Below are 15,976 nucleotides of genomic sequence, written 5' to 3'. Positions count from 1 at the left end.
TGCTGGAGGCCTGCTCCGCCATTCTTCACCCCCAACCGGCTGACGCCCCGACGGCGTGGATCTAATGTGGTCCTGCCGGTCGGGAAACTAGCGTGGCAGCTGCAGACTCAGTCCGCGGCCGTCCTGGTCGGGGGGCGGGCTGAACGGAAGGCAGGGGGGCCTAATACGCGGCTGGGTAATGTTTGGGTGGGTGGTCAGGGTCGCGCGCGCGGCCGATCGGGAGGTCTATTTTTAGGGTCCTGCTCTGTGGTCTGATCTGCCATGGAGCACGGCGGCGGCCTCCAGCAGCATGAGCGGCCTCCGACCCAGATGTGCGGGGCACGTATCTGCAGCAAAAGCTACTAGAATTACGCCGGGTTCCTCCAGGGCTGGGAATATGTGCCCCTTTCACGCCAGTCTTTCTGGGTTGAAAGTCCATAGTTTTTACGACGGAGTGGGGACATGGTCCCAAAACAGAGAATCCAGCCCCTTGTCTCTCATGATTATTGCAATTTTTGATTTCACTAGACAAACAAAAAAATCTCCTTACTTGATATGGATCACTGTTCATGTCAAAATACTCAAGGAACCCTGTGGCAAATTCGCAGAAGAGGATGTTGTGTGTCTCATTGATGGTTCGCAAGCACCAGTAAGTGTTATTGTTTGAACTTGTACAAGCACAGAAGGATCCTACTGTTAATGAAAGAGAAAAACCTTTTGTCAGATTAATGTTTAAACAAGAACACAGTATTTCCAAATGTAATGATGACGGCAAATTCTAACCTTGGTGGAGGCATGAAATAGATGGCATGATTTTTCCTTCCATTGAGGGCAGGTGGTATAATGGGTGTGCTCCCCACAACCACCAAGCCACAAAATGCACATCCACCAATGTTAAATGTTAAACCCAATGTAAGTTCTTGAAGAGAAATTTCTTATTACACGGATAGCTTGCGAGTTCACTGTTATATAATCAGGCCATCAGGATCTTTTTAAAAGTAAAAATATTTATAGACAATTTTGATTCATATGGTTGCATTTTATTTCACTGCTTTTCCTGCCCGTTGTCACACTGCAAAAAAAGGTAAAGTTCCACAAAACAATTTTTACTTATTTACAAACAGAAAGAACCCCACCGGAGGTCACTTCAGCAATGTGGATCCAAATGCTTCATGGTATTTGTACAGAGGAAAGGTGCACTTTTATAGTCTGATGGCCCAGATTGTCATATTGTAAAATACAGAGTGAAAGTTGCCAGTAGCCCCTAACTCATTGGGGAAGTTGAAAGGCTGTTCTCAGGGTGTGTGCATACCCGGTGTGGCGGCCCCTGATTGGACTTGATTGATGAGCGTTTTCGAACCCTGATCAACCGATGGGCAATGACCCAGGCCCAAAAGGGAGGTTAAAAGGTGCTGCACCAATTTAGAAACTCTCTCTGCAGCAGCCAGCACCAGGAACACAGCAACAGTGATCTTCACCGGCCACCATGAGGAGGACCATCACGCCACCAGTAGGAGGAAGAGCAGAGCCTGAGTATCAGACCAGACCGAGGACCAAACACAGAGGACAACAGAAACCAGATCACGGGTAAAGGCCAATATCTGTTTGGGTACTTGCCAGTCACTCAAAGTTGTTTTAAAAAAAATTTAGAGTACCCAATTCATTTTTTCCAATTAAGGGGCAATTTAGCATGGCCAATCCACCTAGCCTGCACATCTTTGGGTTATGATGCGCTATCAATTACTACGAGACGAGAGTAGAATGTAATCGAGGCTTTATTACACAGAGATGTGTGGCCTTCTACAGCAGCTGACAAAATGGCTGCTGTACAGAGAGCACACACATTTATACTCCGCCTACTGGGCAGAGCCAGCAGGTAGGGATCTACCCCGTACCTGTAGTACAGGGGTTTTACCGTAAAACCCATACAGTATAATACATCAGTGGTGACTACCACAGGTTATGGGGGCGAAACCCACGCAAACACGGGGAGAATGTGCAAACTCCACACGGACAGTGACCCAGAACGGGGATCGAACCTGGGACCTTGGCGCCGTGATACCGCAATGCTAACCACTGCGCCACCGTGCTGCCTGACAAAGTTAAGTCAAAGTTTGGTATTGCACTTTAGCATTCTGCAATATAACTTAAACTGATAAGTGTGATTGATTGCCCATTGTGTGTGTGTGTGTGTGTGAATACAGACTATTGATTTAAAACAAAGTTGACTCATAGTCATTTATCCACTGGTTAAAGACACAATGTGCGCAACAGATGGAAGTGGAAAGGTAGTGGGTTCTCCACCTGTTACCATCATGCATGATGAAATGACTACACTTGCCACAGGGGAGGACATTAGATTCCAAAGTGGTTGCCAAAGTGCATTGAGGATCTCCATCAGGCTCTAACTCCTTTAAGAGCCCAGCAATGTATCATCCATAAACAAACTCTGCTTACAGTTCCAGTAAGGTGGTGTCTGCCAGTGTTCATTATTGTGTGTGAAGCAGGTGAGGCCAGGAAGGCTGCAGTCATCTCCTTTTCTCAGGCGCTTCTTTATTTTACGATCCTTCTTCTTTCTCCGATTCTCCTTAAACAGTTGCAGTTTACTGTCTACCTCCTGAGCCACTTCCCTGAGAAGATCAAGTAATGGAGTTATAATCCTATTGATCATTTGATAATCTGTATTACATTTATGCAGGCCATGTAACATCAAGCTGCTCTAATAATACAATGGCTTTAGTTTGCGTTCCTTCTTGGTGTCTTGAACAATATGCATAGGTGTTGCTTCTGAAACATATGCGCTGATTTTAACATGAGGTATGAGCACAGTTACCAGGAGCTTGAGTGAATGGGAAGCACCCACAATGGTCATTTCAATCCTCTGCCCTGCTATCGTATTCCAGAGTGGATGCTGGTCAGATCATGGTGGCAATAACCAGATGATAGGGATTGAGATGGGGGTAAGAAGAGGCCGAGGGAAGAAAAGACTGGGCTAGTCCAAGACCTCCTTAAGGAAATAAACATTTTTCTCGTCATGGTCTTGTAGAAATTAAAAAGAGAATTTTTTGTTAACATAGCTGGACCTCTTTTTACCATCTTCAAGAGAATGGTTATCATTGGTGGATCTAGCACTGGGTGGCAAGGAGCAGCATACCCTCCAGAGGGCTGGGAAGTTAAGACTTGACAGTATTTTGATGGGACAGAAGTAATCTTTGAGACCCCATAAGGAAATCCCTGGCCTCCCAAACCATGTTCCCATAGATCCTTGTGGTGGACTCTTGTTCCGCTTCCACTCATCAGCCTCCTCATCATGCTTGTTTGGTTTGAGTGGAAGTAGGCCGGAACTGTTAATGATACTGGAGAGTTAAAATGGCCTAGCCCTCATATCAGTGAATTGCCAGTTCCATACTGGCCTCTCATCTTAAGTTACACCAGGGCTATTTAAGCTGAAAGGATCTTGGTGAGTGTGGTGAATGAGAATTCACACGGTATTATAATCTGTATATATGCATCAATATTGTAAGTGCAGTTGCACTACCTGACCACCAGGGGGAATAGCTCTGGGAGTACTCGAGAGTTGTACTGGGCTCCTCCCTTTGCTCCTCCCAGGACTCCTCCCCCTGGAGCTGCTGTATAAGATCCGTGCCACAGGGTCAGCCAGCCAGTTCACCGAAAGTTCAACGGCGAACAGGCTGGCTCTGTTGTAAGTATATTAAAACCGCTATTCTAATCCTACAAGCACGTATTTGTAGAATTGTTGGTTCCAACAGTGAGTTGATGTGTTTTCCCTCTGGAACTTACATTTAAATTCAGTCCAGGGTGATGTGTTCTCTCTGTGGTTTTTAGAGTCCTATTTCAAATGAACTTAAGCAGAGTGAGGAATGGTCTCAGTGGCCATAGGTCTACAAGACCTTCCATAACTTTGTCAAAGCCATCACCTCATGCAGAGAAGCAGGGCACCTCATTACAGGAATGCCTGAGATTTAGAAAGGTGATACAAAGAGTTGGCTTCCTTTGTGTTTTTGGTCAGGGCAGGATAAAAGCTTAATCTGTGTCTGCCCAATGCAGATACTGATTTAACACTGCTTGTCCCTGTAGTATAAGGGCCTGATATATACAGGGTTAGTGTGAGACTGAGCATGGTACCAGCCACATAGTGATGTAAGAAGGCACATGACCCAGAGCTAGGGTCAGCGTGGTGTTGGGCAGAGATGTGTTAAGACTTAGACATGGGGAAACGGGTTTGTGAAGGGGAGGCAGTTGTCAGTGAACGCGAGATGCTGCTCAATGTAATCATGATGCCACGGAGGGGTAGGAGTTGGGGATAGTAGTGGCAATGGGTGCGGAGAAGACGTTTGATCGGGTGGAGTGGGAGTATCTGCTGGAGGTACTTGGTGGGGGGTGGTGTTTGGGTTCGGGCAGAGGATTGAGTCCGGTTGCTGTATTAGGCGCCGGTTGGGAGTGTGTGGACGAATCAAGTGAGTTAGGGGTACTTTTGGCTGCATCGTGGGACGAGGCAGGAGTGCCTGTTTTCCCTGTTGCTCTTCACCTTGGTGATAGAGCCGCTAGCAATGGTGCTTAGGGTGTTGAGGGGCTGGAGAGCGATTGAGCAGGGAGGCATTGAGCACAGGGTCTCATTGTACGCGGATGACCTATTGCTGTATATTTCAGACCCATTGGGCAGTATTGGAGACATCATGGGGATCTTAGAGGAATTTGGCCAGTTTTTGGGATAGAAGTTGAATATGGGGAAAGAGTGAGATGTTCCCGATTGAGATTAGAGGGCAGGAAAGGAGGTTAGGGGAGTTGCCACTTAGGGTGGTGGGGGAGAGTTTTAAATACTTGGGCTAGGCACAGCTGCACAAGGTGAACCTGGCTCGGTTGGTGGAGCAGATGAAAGCGGATTTGAAGAGGTGTGATGTGCTGTCGCTGTCGGGGCGGGGGCAGACAGTCAAAATAACGTTAATGCCAAGGTTTCAGTTTGTGTTCCAGAACCTCCCAAACTTTGTCCCCAAGTCGTCTTTTAAGAAGGTCAATGCACTGATTTCTGGATTTGTGTGGGCAGGAAAGATCCTGCAGGTTAGGAGGCCTTTATCGCAGCAGGGCGAGGGGGCGGGGTATTGGCACTTCCGAATATGATGAATTACTACTGGGCAAATATTGCTCTGGTTAAGAAATGGGTCATGGGGGAGGGGTCGGCTTGGGGTCGGATGGAGGCTGAATCCTGTAGGGGAACATGTTTAAGGCTTTGTTGTTGGCGCCTCTACTGTTTTCGCCAGCCAGGTACTCCGTGGGTCTAGTGGTGGTGTCAGTCCTAAGGGTGTAGGGGCAGTGGAGGCAACATATGGGTCTGCGGGGTGCCTTGGTGTGGGCAACGATCTGTGACAACCATAGGTTTTCACTTGGGGGGGGGAGAGGGGCTGGATGCGAGGTTTCGGTTTTCACAGGGGTGGGGGGGGGGGGTTGGCGGGGAGCTGGATGCGAGGTTTTGGGGTGGCGGCAGGTAGGGATTGAGCGATTTGATGATCTGTTTCTCGGGGGCAAATTTGTGAAGTTGCAGGACCTGGAGGAAGAATATGAGTTGCCCAGGAGGAATTTAGGTATCTGCAGGTCCGAGACTTTGTAAGGAGAGAGGTGTCGTCCTTTCCTGGGCTGCCACCCCTGCAACAATAAGGTGTTGTTGAGGACGAGATGGGGGACAGGGAATGTGTCGGATGTCTATAAAGAGTTGATGGATTGGGAGGGAGCCCTGATGGGGACATATAGCGCAAGTAGGAGGAGGAACTAGGAGGGGAGGTGGGGGCTGAGACGTTGGCAGAAGCTTGCAGAGAGTGAATGTGTTCCCTTTGTGTGCGAGGCGAAGCCTCATCCATTTCAAAGTGATACATTGGGTGCATATGACACTGGCAAGGATGAGTAGGTTTTTTGAAGGGGTAGTGGATAGGTGTGGGTGGTGGATAGGGGGGCCCGCGAATCACAACCACATGTTTCTGGGCAATTCCAAGATTGATAGGGTACTGACAGGGGTTCTCGGATGTGATGTCCGACGAGGTCCTGGGTGTGGAGGTGGTCCCGAGTCCAGCGGTGACGATATTTGGGATGTTGGAAGACCCGGGAGTCCAGGGAGTGTGAGAAGCCAATGTTTTGGCTTTTGCCTCCCTGATAGCCCAGAGAATGATTTCACTCGGGTGGTGGTGCTCGGAGCCACCGAAAGTGGGTATGGCTGAGTGACCCGGAGGAATTCCTGAGGCTAGAGAAGGTTAAGTTCCTCTTGAGGGGATCGGTGGATGGGTTCACCTAGAGGAGCATTTCTTGATTTCTTTAATTAGGTTTGAGAGGTCAGTGGGAGGTGGGGGGGGGGGGGGGGGGGGGGGGTGGGGGGTGGTGGTAAGGTGGTTAAAATGGGGAACGCGAGATGTGAGAAGTGGTTGGTACAAGGGGAGCAGGGTGGGAGTGGGTGTTGGTTTGTTTACAGAGTTGTTTGGTTGTTCTTCTGCTTTTGCTTGAATATGCCTTGAATAAAATATTTTTTTAAAAGACAGACATGGAGATAACGCCTTGCCTGTACCCTTTCCTGTATATATGTATATTGTTACAAATAATTAATAAATCTTGCTGTTAACATACAGAAGACTATGAAGACTTCATTAACAGACAATTTCTGCGACTAACACTATTACAACATGGTGGCAGATGGGTATCAAAACCCTTGACTTCCCAAAAATGCTGAAAAAACCCAAAAGAATATCTTCAATGGATTCTGAACTGAAAGAAGCTCGCAACTGAAACAATAGATGATGAGAAATTGGCCAGAAAACGCTCCAGACAGGAGAGCCATAGAAATATCCTTGGAAGTCCAGCTTCAGCATGCGGAGTCCATAGCCTGGAAGGGTGAACTAAATCTTTTTAACTTCCAGGCTGCAGCCAGTCCTACTTAATTCAGAAATGTTATTTGAAGGAAAACTGCCACTAATCCTAATTCCTGACTCTGAGCCTCAACACATGGCCTCCAAGTTGAAATAAAAAGAAAAACATTGACAAATAGTTAAAAAGAGACTTGCTGTTTACATACAGAAGACTACAGAAGACGACGAAGACTTCCTGAACAGTTATGTTCTGTAACCAACACCATTATTACATTCGCTGATGCTGGATACAAAAAAATGGTTGTCAACAAATCATGTATTTTTCAAAGAAAAACATGGAAACGGCAGTCAGAAGCAATGAGAGGATAATGTGATTTAACTCATTTTAAAAGGTTGGCACACATTCCAAACCAATATCTTACATACTCTATTGATGTGAATATTTCTTGTAAAGCTATAATCACCACAAACGTATGGTCCTGAAACAGGCTGTCACCTACCTGAAGGGATGCAGATGGTTGTTCTTGTTCTTCAGTTTCCCTTGGTTTCTCATTCCTTTATCTCTACTAAAATAACTACATTGAATAGAAGTAAAGGAGCATCACCATTTGTGACTATTGCATCTCGTAAGAGTAAAGACGCTATAGTAAGATCAGCTCAAGAGGAGAAGCGAATTAAATGCCTCCATAATGTTACGATCCCAGTTGATGTTATAACTGAATGGGAAGATCCCAGAATGCAACCCTGGCTCAAAAGGCCGTAACTTTAAAAAAAAGGTGGAGGAAGAGGCACATGACCGCGAATTAGTTTTAACAAGAAAAAAAACATTTATTAAACATGAAACGTTGGATTAATATTCAATACTTCAATACTCCTTTACTCCCCCCCTTATTTTAACAATTACACACAGATTTTAAGATTCACACGGATTACAAAGTACATTTTAAGGTACAATGGTCTCATTACCACAAAAAGTCCCTTTTAATCACACAAGATTACTGTGGGTAAAGACACTCTCCACTCTGAACCCCAAGTTAATGCTTGTGGATGTCTTCTCAGAATTCCCCCAAATGATTATCAAGTGAGAGTTTCCAAACTCCACTCCGTAAAACACACTTTAAAATCTTCTCTCGGGACTTCCAGTGGAGGTCGTGGAGTGAGCGGTCGCACATTTGGCAGCTCCTGCTCAAGGTGGATTGTTTTGGACCTTTTCCCGCTCATAGGATAGAAGTTGAATGGAAAAGGTGTAGGAGTGCCAGGGGAAAGTGAGACTCCACTAGTGTGGCTGGTGAATGGATCCACGGAGCTGGTGGAGCAGGAGAATCTTGGTGCGCAATAGGTTAAGATGGCGGATGGTAAGGGGCCTGTCCTGCCTGCCCAGTGGTCAACAGCTGGTAGACTTCTTGAACGAGAAGTTCAGCCAGCAGAGCCGGGAAGCCCAAGAAAACCTAGCCAGGATGGTGGAGCCATTAAAGAGGGGATTCACCGTGTGGTGCAAGGCAAGGCGATCCAGAAAGTGGAGAAGATGGTGGGGGAGCACGAGCAGTAGTTTGCCTCGTTGGTGGTCGAGATAGGAGTGATGCGGGAGACCCAAAAGCGGCTGAAGGAGAAAGTAGATGATCTAGAGAACCGCTCTAGAAGACAAAACTTGCGGATCCTGGGGATGCCCAAAGGCATCGAAGGAACGGACGGCGGCACATGTGTGGCCAAGATGTTGGAAAAGCTGATGGGGGAGGGGTCCTTTGATCGGCCCCTGGAGGTTGACCAAGAGCACAGGGAGCTGTTGAGGAGGCTGCAGGCGGGTGAGCCACCGAGGGTGATGGAGGTGCGGTTGCACCGTTTCCTGGGCAAAGAAAAGATTCTGCGGTGGGCGAGGCAGACGAGGAAGTGCACCTGGGAAGGCAGCGAGTTGCAAGTGTACCAGGACCTGGGCGCAGAACTGGCGAAGAGGAGGGTCGGGTTTAACTGGGTCAAGACTGCCCTCTTTAAGAAGTGCTGTACCTGGCCCATTTCTGGGTGACTTTCCAGAACCCAGAATATTATTTTGGTATGCTAGAAGAGGCGATGGAGTTTTTGAGGGACAATGGACTGGGAGGAGAAGGAGGACATTGAACCTTTGAGGAGGTGTGAGGAGGTGGGTTCTTTTGGTGGTTACTGGAGAGCTTTTCTCCTTTGAAATGTTTTGTTGGAGCTTGGTGGTCGGGAGTTTGGGGGGCATCAAGGGTGAGTGCACCTTTTTCTGTTTCTTTGTTTCTTGAGGGAGTGTGAACAGGGGGTTAGGGGGGAGGAGGCTTGGAGGCCTTGGGCAGGGGCTGCCAGGCTAGCTAGGTGGGCTAGTTATCGGGATCACAGTTGGGGTTGGTGCAGAGGAGGGGGATAAGTTGTTGTTTTGTTGGGGGGGAGGGGGGGTTGCTGACAAGGGTGAGGTTGTTGTGGCGTAGCGGGAAAGGGAGTGATGATGGTGGACACCCGAGGGTGGGCCTGGTGGGTCATGTGACCCCCCCCCCCATGATCAACAGGTGTGAATCCAGGTCAGGAAACATCCTGGTGGTGTTGGCCTTGAGGGTATGGGGGCAGTGGAGGCAGCACTTGGTGTGGTTATCGAGTTGTGATAACCATAGATTTGCAATGGGGGGTGCTGGACGGGAGGTTTCTGGGGGTCCAGCAGGCGGGGATTGTGCGGTTTGGGGATCTGTTGTAGGGGGCAGCTTTGCGAGCTTAGAGGACCTGCAGGAGGAATGTGAGCTGCCCAGGGGGGAATGGTTTTAGGTGCTTACAGGTCTGTTATTACGTGAGGAGGGAGATGCCGTTCTTTCCTGGGTTTCCGTCTCCTTGGGGCTGCAGGATAAGGAGCTGTTGAGAGAGGAAGTAGGGGAGGGGAAGGTGCCGAGGTTTACAAGGAGCTGATGGATTGGGAGGGAGCCCCGATAGGTGATGTGAAACAGAAATGGGAGGAGGCTCTGTGCAGGGCGGGGGTTGGAGAGGTGGAGGCCGGGACGTGGGAGGAGGCTCTGCGGGGGATAAATGTGTCCTCGCCGTGTGCAAGGCTCAGTCTTATTCAGTTTAACGTAGTTCACAGGACGCTCATGACGGTGGCAATGGTGAGCAAGCTCTTTAGCGAGTGGAGGACAGGTGTCGATGGTGCGCAGGATGGGTTCTGACAGGGGTTCGTGGATGTAATGTCTGTGGTGTTGGGGGTAAAGGTGGCCCCAAGCCCAGAGGTAGCGACATCAAGGGTGTTGGATGACCCTCGGGTCCAGGGAGCGAGAGATGCCGATATCTTGGCCTTTGCCTCCATGATAGCCCAGAGACAGATCTTGCTTGGGTGGAGGGACGCGGAGCTACCGAAAGCGGGGGTGTGGGTGAGTGACCTGGCAGAATTCCTGAGGCTGGAGAAAGTCAAGTTCGTCTTGAGAGGGTCGGTTGATGCGTTCACCTGTAGGTGGAAGCCGTTCATTGACTTCTTTAAGGAGGAGTGAGATGTCAGCAGAGGGGAGCGGAGGTGGGGGGAGGGGGGGGGGGGGGGGGGGGTGGCGGTTAAGGGGGTTAAAAATGGGGAAGGCAGGATGGGAAGGGCAGGGGGAGTGTAGGTGCTGGTTATTTACTGTGTTGTACAATTTTGCTTCTGCTTTTTTGTTATGTTTGTTGTTTACATAAATGCCTAAATAAAATATATTTTCTTTAATCTCTCACAAATATGCTTTCTCTTCGCAGTTTGAAATCCAGACCAAGTTTTCCAAATTATACTTTTAAACAAAGCTTCCGCTCCACTTTTAACAGTGAATTCTGACCAGGATTTTACACCAATTTCTTTAGGATTTATTGATCTTGACTGTGCAAACTGCTCACAATTGCTTTAACTCTCGATTCCCAGAGTATTAAAATGGCATTAGATATTTAATTTACCTCTGAAGTCTGTTGTCCCACTTTAAATCTGATTACTGCAATTGCCTCTTTAACTCAGAGCACTAAGTTTACTCTTCCTTGAATTATTCTGAACAGTACCTTGGTCTCTGTTCACTTAACTTCAGATTTCTTGGACACTTCATTTTTCTAGTTTCCTTAACTATCTGCTCTTCAGGTCTCTGCACTTGTTTTATTAATCAATAATCCATGGTACGACCTTTCTTCTAGCAAAGCTGAGAGAGCTGTTCCCTCTCTAATCATTCTAAACCAACTGCTTCTTGCAGAGCTGCGAGAGTGGCCTTCCCTCTCACTACCTACCTTCAACTGCAATCAAATTAGCTAAACTAAAAGTAAAAAGCTTCTCTACCTTTCAAGGTCCCAGTTGCTACATGCTTATGCCTTTTATTTATTCTTCACACTGTAGCCCTCTATAAGCATAATGGAAATGCAGTTGGAACTTAATCTATATCCACACATATAAACACCTTTGTCCAGCATACATCTAACTACAGCTTTTACCCTTCCAGGCACAGAAACATTAAATTAAACCCACTTAAAACAATGCCTTATTTCTAATGTTTACCAATCCAAATGCAAATCTCTTTAAACTACCTTTGCTTTCCTACCAATGTCAAATCTGATTTCAGTACTATGAAAATGTTGGAAGGGAGTCACAACCCAGTTTAAGCAGGTGTTTAACATGCCACATATTGTTTCCAAACCTGTTGAGCCAAAACACTTTGTCACGGACCAGGAGGGATAATGGGTTGGATCTCATGTGTTCCCAGCATTGACCATGCCCTTCATGTGATGTGCCACCCTGCAGTCGAGCAGTGCCAGAGGCAATACACACAGGGGATAACTTTCAAATAGCAATCAACTTAACCAACAGTGGACCTGATGGGAGGAAAGCGATCATAAGGGAGGACCACAGGGGACAGACACTGTTCAGAAGACTGCTATCATGCCAGGAAGAGGCTACTCCAGTTAGTTCCAATAAAACAATTAGCTAAAACACTTTGAAAGGTTATTTTTTTCTGAGCTGGTTCAGCCACTCATTGCTCATTTCTGTTAGATGGAGCAGGAGTTCTACTCACCCAGTGAAAAGCCAAAATGAAATGAAAATCGCTTATTATCATGAGTAGGCTTCAATGAGTTACTGTGAAAAGCCCCTAGTCGCCACATTCCGGCGCCTGTCCGGGGAGGCTGGTACGGGAATTGAACCGTGCTGCTGGCCTGCTTGGTCTGCTTTAAAAGCCAGCGATTTAGCCCAGTGAGTCCAAAATATAACATTGGACCCAAATTTGCATTTTGTAAGTAAGCTTTGTCCTGTTTGGACAGACACACTGCTCAGTTATTCACTGGCATGATCCAGATAGTTGGTGACTGCACCACCGCTTCTGGCTTGTTAGGCCCCTGTTTTCTTATGAAAATAGAGACATATAAGCAACCCTGTAGTCCTGTGTAACTACTTGTGATGATCTGAACACTGCCTCTTGGAGAATAGGTTGATGATTCCTGCCCAATGACTCTCTGATCTCAATCGGGATGTTTCAGGAGGAAGTGAATGACTTGGATCTAGACATGCAACAGAAATTGTTCACATTTGTAGATGTCATCGCACTAGTTGGCAGTTGATTTTCAGGTGAAGCTTCTCAGGAAATACAAAATGAACTAGAAAAATATCTAAATTGACTAAACAAAAGACGGTGAAATTTAAGTACAGCACATAGGATTCCTGAGTCAAGGGGTACAGCTCATGAAGGGAAGTTGAGCAGATTGGGCCTATTCTCGGTGGGAGTTTAAAAAAAACTGAAAGGTACCCTTATTGAAACCTGTAAGCTTCTGAGGGTGCTTGACAGGGTAAATCCTGAGAGGATGTTTCCCTTGCAGGGGAATCTAGTGAATTAAGGGACATAGTTGAATAATAAGCAGACTCTCATTGAAGACTGAGATGAGGAGGAATTTCTTATCACTGAGGGTCGGTATTCTTTGGAATTCACTTCCCCAGGGAGCAGTGGAGACTGTGTCATTAAATCTATTCAGACTAAGTTAGGCAGATTTGTGATCTACATGGAAGTTAAGGGGTGTGTGGTACAGCCAGGAAAGTGGAGTTAAGTCCACAATCAGAACAGCCATGACCTTATTGAGTAATGGGGTAGGCTCAAAGGACCAAATGGACTACACCTGCTCCTATTTCTCATCATTTATGTACATGAACTTCATGAATGGGGCTAAAAAGGACAAAGATGAAAGAAATGCAGGAGTCAGGGAAGGTACGATGAACTTGTATAAAACTCTGGTTATGCCCCAATTAGAATGTGTGTATTTCTGGTTACCACACTTTGGGGAAGATGTGAAGTCCTTGAGTGGATGCAGAGGAGATTTATCAGAATGGTTCCAGGGATGGGGCCGATTTTAGTTCCAAGGTTAGGTAGGGAAGGTTATGGTAATTTTCTTTAACGAAAATGAGATTGAGGGGAGATTTGATGGAGTTGTACAAGATTACGACAGGCTTAGATGAAGTAGACAAGGAAAAACTTCCCATCAGCAGACTGTACAAGGACTTGCATACACAGATTTTACGATTTTGGGCAAGTGGTGCAGGGGGAATGTGAAGAACTATTTTGCAGAGCGAGTGGTAATGATCTGGAATTCGCTGCCCCTCCTCTGTCAAGGGACTTGTCACACAGAATAATGTATCTGAAGCACACGCTGCCTGACTGACCTGAACCTGCATTTCTGGATTGATGCCATTTTACTCGGCGAGGCATTTTCTCCAATGCAGGTCTGGTCCCTAGCAAAGCCCAGCATTTGGAAGTGGAAGTGGATAAACAGCTGCTGCAGGCCCCAGAGGAATGCGGTGGTGGTAATGACCACCAATCTGAGCAAAAGCAGAGCAAGAAGATCTCCATTCCTAGAAGCTCCTGAATAAAAAGGGTGTTTAGTTTCTTTTAGCACGTGTGTCCTCGTACCTCAGGAAATGGACAACATGGTGGCACAGTGGTTAGCACTGCTGCCTCAAAATGCCAGGGACCCCGGTTCTATTCCCGCCGTGAATGACTGCGTGGCGGTTTCACATTCTCCTCGTGTCTGTGTGGGTTTCCTCCAGGTGCTCCGGTTTCCTCCCACAGTCCAATGATGTGCAGGTTAGGTGGATTGGCCATGATAAATTGCCCCTTAGCCCATAGATATGCAGGTTAGGTGGGGTTACAGGATAGGGCGGGGGACTGGGCCTAGGTAGGGTGCTCTGTCAGAGGATCAGTGCAGACGTGATGGGCTAAATGGCCTCCATCTGCACTGGAGTGAGTGCGGACTGAGGGCTTACTTCCTAATGGATACCTGCACAGCATTGAGGCGGTGGGTCACATTATCTTTCTTTCAACCCTTGCAGCTGGAAGAGGAGATATACCATCCCCCCCGACCCCCACCCACCCAGATGACCCGAAGGGGTAGAGCCAGGGTGTCATTTGTCTTCCTGCATCTTCCTCCACTTTGCATTAATGTTGTACAGGGGTAAGGCAGATTGAAATTGCCTTCATATTAAAAGGACCGATTGTGTTCATATAGCATATTAAACAAACAGACCTCTTCCTGTTGCAATCACATTCCTCAGGCTTTTTTCTTTTTAGGTGGCCTCTCACTTCTCTCAGATTCTTTATCTTGTCTTGAAGAGCTTCAATCTACAAATGAGAGCCAAAAATATGTTTTTCTCTTGTTTCAAAATTGCCAAAATACCATTATTTCACTGATTACGGTGAGAGTTATTTTCAGGTCGACCCTGTCCACTGGTTGGGTTTTCCAATGTCTGCAGGGAACAGAGTCCGAGCTTTCATGTGGCAGTTTTATGTTGATCAGAGGAAGAGTCGTAATAATTGCATCTGGCTGTTGATTTTCTAACGTGAATGCTGGAATGATGTGAAATTAGCCTGTCCACTCCAGCCAATAAATCAAAATTTATTTTCCCTAATAACGCCTTCCAAAAACATCTGGAGTTGTGTCCTCACTGGATCTCCAACTGTGCTCCATCATACCAACCGAAAGGATTGATCAAGATTAATTTTACCGAAGTATAGAAAGACTGTAGTGCTGAACTCAAGGCGACTGTCTGTTCAATATCTTCCAGTGTAATTCAGCCATTTGATTGCATTCCCCCAGCAGGAGATTTTCCTGTCATATTCCTGCATTTCCACTGGGAAGAGCAAATCACTGTGACTAGAAAATCTGTTGACTGGATTTTGTACAGCCTGGCGGGGTGGGAAATATAGTGGTCTGACCCATTTAATGTTAGAAAAGGCCCTGGCTGCTGGCAGTGACAAATCCCCCCCCCCCCCCCCAGTAAGTCGGAGGGCGAACGTGGCCGCTGTGAGATTGCTGGCCGGCAGTGGTGGGATGTCAATTAGGCTCATTAATGAGCCAATTGACACCTTTTATCAGCGAGCCCATTGCAATTTAGGTTCAGAGGTTAAATGGAGACCACAGCTGTCCTGTGCCCTTGGACGGCTGCTCAAACAACCACACTGTGCCTGATTGAGGGTACCTGGCATTGGGCAAGGTGATGGTGGCACAGCCACGCATACCCTTTCCACCGACCCCCTTCTCCCTCACCTGTGACCCCCCCCCCCCCCCCCCCCCCCAACTCCACAATCCCTGTCCCATCCTCAACTTTCGTCTGGGATCCCACATTAATCCTGAGCCTCTGGTAGATGCATTGCCGCCAGCAGCCATTGCTGATGCTGGCAACATGAGGAGCTGCTGCCCTCTGCCTGGCTGGCAGCTCGCAGAGGGCAGGATTTCTGCTGGGGGGGGACTTCAATCGCAGTGCAGACCCAACAGTAACTAATTAAGTGGCTGGAAGACGCTTGATTCCATAAGGCCTCCCCCTGGGGAACAGATGGGGGATCGCCACCGGTTCTCCGACTGGTGGGCAAGACCTCTTTCGACCTGGTGGAATCTCATCTCTTGCCTGTCATTGATAACATCAGCTGACTGATTTGAAAATGACTAACCTCTTTGTCTATGTAGCCCTTGTGATCCTTCCACGCTCTAGCTGACTGATACAACTCTTTCTCACAATGCACTGTATCATTGGCAAGAATGAAGCACCTTCAGGAAAGAAACAAGTGAAGAGAATAAAACAACACACCAACAATACACACCAGGAAATTTGGTGGGAAAAACCAGAGATTTTTGAAACAGAAAAGCAATGAGGGCAGGTTATAAAT

At 47.3% G+C, this 15,976-nt stretch overlaps 1 protein-coding gene across 18 annotated transcripts in view; it reads right to left on the bottom strand.

The window, feature by feature from the left end:
• The window catches only part of LOC119972600 (extracellular sulfatase Sulf-1-like), a 690,773-nt gene that overhangs the window by 32,520 nt on the left and 642,277 nt on the right, over positions 1–15,976 (bottom strand). For 16 of the 18 annotated variants that reach the window (XM_038809548.1, XM_038809546.1, XM_038809551.1 and 13 more), the window contains 5 exons: positions 15,761–15,857; positions 14,340–14,434; positions 7,346–7,420; positions 2,437–2,609; positions 530–672 (listed from right to left, as the gene is read on the bottom strand). In XM_038809548.1, coding sequence (XP_038665476.1) covers positions 530–672; positions 2,437–2,609; positions 7,346–7,420; positions 14,340–14,434; positions 15,761–15,857 — 583 coding nt within the window. The remainder of the gene's footprint in view (positions 1–529; positions 673–2,436; positions 2,610–7,345; positions 7,421–14,339; positions 14,435–15,760; positions 15,858–15,976) is intronic. The other 2 variants (XM_038809565.1, XM_038809559.1) reach the window with 1 other exon arrangement.

Source organism: Scyliorhinus canicula, chromosome 10 (assembly GCF_902713615.1).
Source record: "Scyliorhinus canicula chromosome 10, sScyCan1.1, whole genome shotgun sequence".
Taxonomy (NCBI): domain Eukaryota; kingdom Metazoa; phylum Chordata; class Chondrichthyes; order Carcharhiniformes; family Scyliorhinidae; genus Scyliorhinus; species Scyliorhinus canicula.
This window is presented reverse-complemented; position numbering and strand designations above follow the sequence as displayed.